Here is a 3,060-nt window from a genome sequence, read left to right on the forward strand (position 1 = left end):
GTAAAGATTTACAGCCTGGGAAACCCTATGGGATAGCTCTACTCTGTCCTATAGGCTCGCTATGATTCGGAATCAACTTGATGGCAATGGGTTTTTTTTTTTTTTTGGTTTAGTGTCCTTATGAGAAGAGGAATGGACACACAGACACTCAGGGAAGTAGGTCATGTGGTGATTGGAGTGATTCAGCTGTAAGGATTGCTAGCAACCACCAGAAGTGAGGAGAGGTGCATGGAACAGATTCTCCCTTAGAATCTCCAGAAAGAACTAACGTGCTGACACTGGTTTCTAACTTCTGACCTCCAGAACTGTGAGAGAATAAATTTCTGTTTTTTTAAGCCACCTAGTTTGTGGTATTTTATTACAGCATCTGTAGGCATGGCCCAGGGCTGAAGGCTATCAGAAAGTCCTGGAGCTGAGTCCTGAATGGAGAATTGGCTGCAGTAGCAGAAGGAAAACCTCTGGGACAAATTTTCCACTGCTGGCTGGGTGACATGAAAAAGCCAGTGCCTGTCTCTGCTTTTCCTGGGGTGGCGCAGCTGGCGAAGGATTTCTGTTCAGGGTTCCAGGTCACAGACCTCACCCTGAGAGTCAGGACCTCTTGGGAAAATGCAGTTCCTTACCAGCAGGAGGCAGCTGACTGTGCTGGGTGTACTAAGAACCACGCTGCTTCTAGACCTGTTCCACCAGGTTTTCCTTCCCCATCACATTCCCACTCAGTAGGCTCCCAAATACGATTTGGTCTGCAATACAGTTTGTTTCTTTTTCACTGTCAGTCCATTAAAATTGGCTTTATCAACTAAATTAGTTGCTCCAAGGTGCTGAGACAGTGAATCAGACTTAAGTTGATCTGAAGGAAATAATGAAATGGTATTGCATGTTGCTCTTCCTACCTGAGTTTGTGGATTAAGATTCAAACCCACATATCCACCTGCCCAGATGTCTCTTGTTCCACCCCATACTCGATATCTAATACTGAACCTTCCTCTAGACCTGTCCCCAATCAGCGAAAAACACCATAATCCCCCCTAGTTGAGAGCAATCAAGAGTAAGGACTTCGAAGATTGTATTGCAATTTGACCTTGCTGCAACATCTAAGTGCAAAATCAATGAGTTTGTCTCGTGGAATGGAGTATAAGCCAGCTTGGATGTTGTCATACTCAAGTAGTGGTTAGAATCACATATCTGTCTGGGACGAATTAGGGAAAACATCTAATCCTTCACTAGAGATAGTTTGAGAAGCATGGGGCAACCCCTACCTTTCACCTGAATGAAAGTTGCCACCAAAAAAACTACTGTCGAGAGCGGTTCAGTTCCCGCACTCTCCCCAGACGTCTCTTTTGTGTTCTCCTCGCGTCGCCGGAACCATGTCGTTCGCCGAGACCGAGCAGGCGGCATCTTCCCTGCCCAACGGCGATTGCAGTCGCTCCAGGGCGTGGCACGGAGGGAACCGGGTGACGGTGGTGCTCGGCGCGCAGTGGGGCGATGAAGGCAAAGGGAAGGTGGTGGATCTGCTGTCACAGGACGCCGACATCGTTTGCCGCTGCCAGGGAGGAAATGATGCTGGCCATACAGTTGTTGTGGATTCTGTAGAATATGATTTTCATCTTCTACCCAGTGGCATAATTAATCCAAATGTTACTGCATTCATTGGAAATGGTGTGGTAAGTCATTTGCCTGGATTGTTCGAGGAGGCAGAGAAAAATGTTCAAAAAGGAAAAGGTCTAGAAGGCTGGGAAAAAAGGCTTATCATACCTGACAGTGCTCATATTGTGTTTGATTTTCATCAAGCAGCTGATGGTATCCAGGAACAACAAAGACAAGAACAAGCAGGAAAAAATTTGGGTACCAGAAAAAAGGGCACTGGCCCAGTGTATTCTTCCAAAGCTGCTCGGAGTGGACTTAGGATGTGTGATCTTGTCTCTGACTTTGGTGGCTTCTCTGAGAGGTTCAAAGTTCTGGCTAATCAGTACAAATCTATATACCCCACTTTGGAAATAGACATTGAAGGTGAATTACAAAAACTCAAGGGTTATATGGAAAAAATTAAACCAATGCTGAGAGATGGCGTTTATTTCCTATATGAGGCCCTACATGGACCACCAAAGAAAATCTTGGTACAAGGAGCAAATGCAGCACTACTTGATATTGATTTTGGGATTTATCCTTTTGTAACCTCTTCAAATTGTACTGTTGGAGGTGTTTATACTGGTTTGGGTATGCCCCCTCAGAATGTGGGAGAAGTGTACGGAGTTGTGAAAGCTTATACAACTAGAGTTGGTATTGGTGCCTTTGCAAGACAATGATATTGGAGAATTATTACAAACAAGGGGTAGAGAGTTTGGTGTGACTACTGGAAGGAAAAGAAGATGTGGCTGGCTGGACCTCGTTTTGCTCAGATATGCTCACATGATTAATGGATTTACTGTGTTGGCACTTACCAAACTGGATATTTTGGACATGTTTACAGAAATCAAAGTTGGAGTTGCTTACAAGTTAGGTGGTGAAATCATACCTCATTTCCCAGCCAACCAAGAAGTCTTAAATAAAGTTGAAGTTCGGTATAAGACTCTCCCGGGGTGGAACATGGACATATCAAATGCAAGGACATTTGAAGAACTACCTGTTAATGCACAAAATTATGTTCGATTTATTGAAGATGAGCTTCAAATTCCAGTTAAATGGATTGGCGTAGGTGAATCCAGAGAGTCTATGATTCAACTCTTTTAAGGATTTCCAGTGACAGAAGAAACACTCCTTGAAAGGAGGAATAAGACTTCGTAAACATTTCGTTTATGATCTGCAAATTCAAGTATAAAGACATTGAAGTGAGTTGTAAGCCCTACAGTTGTTTCCAGTCTTTTAAGATGGATGGTTGTCATGGAAATAAACTTTGGCATATTCCAGTGTCAGCTTTTCTTAGCTGACATAATTGCCGAATCATTTGTTGCTCCTGCTGCTCATGGTGCCACATTTTCTTTTAATGTTTAGTAATAGTATAATCCATATTGTTTGGAATCTAAAATAGAATGACTTTCAACGTAGTTTTTCATTATTGGCATT

The 3,060-nt window shown here is 43.3% G+C and overlaps 1 protein-coding gene across 1 annotated transcript; it reads left to right on the forward strand.

Moving 5' to 3' along the window:
• Nucleotides 1-1,349: 1,349 nt before the first annotated feature.
• LOC101351615 (adenylosuccinate synthetase isozyme 2-like) lies at nt 1,350-2,735 on the forward strand. The gene is given in 2 exon segments (XM_012557436.2): nt 1,350-2,290; nt 2,292-2,735. Coding segments are annotated over 2 exon segments (1,362 nt in total). The 5' UTR covers nt 1,350-1,364; the 3' UTR covers nt 2,728-2,735.
• Nucleotides 2,736-3,060: the final 325 nt, after the last annotated feature.

This window comes from Trichechus manatus, unplaced genomic scaffold, assembly GCF_000243295.1.
Source record: "Trichechus manatus latirostris isolate Lorelei unplaced genomic scaffold, TriManLat1.0 scaffold00101, whole genome shotgun sequence".
Taxonomy (NCBI): Eukaryota; Metazoa; Chordata; class Mammalia; order Sirenia; family Trichechidae; genus Trichechus; species Trichechus manatus.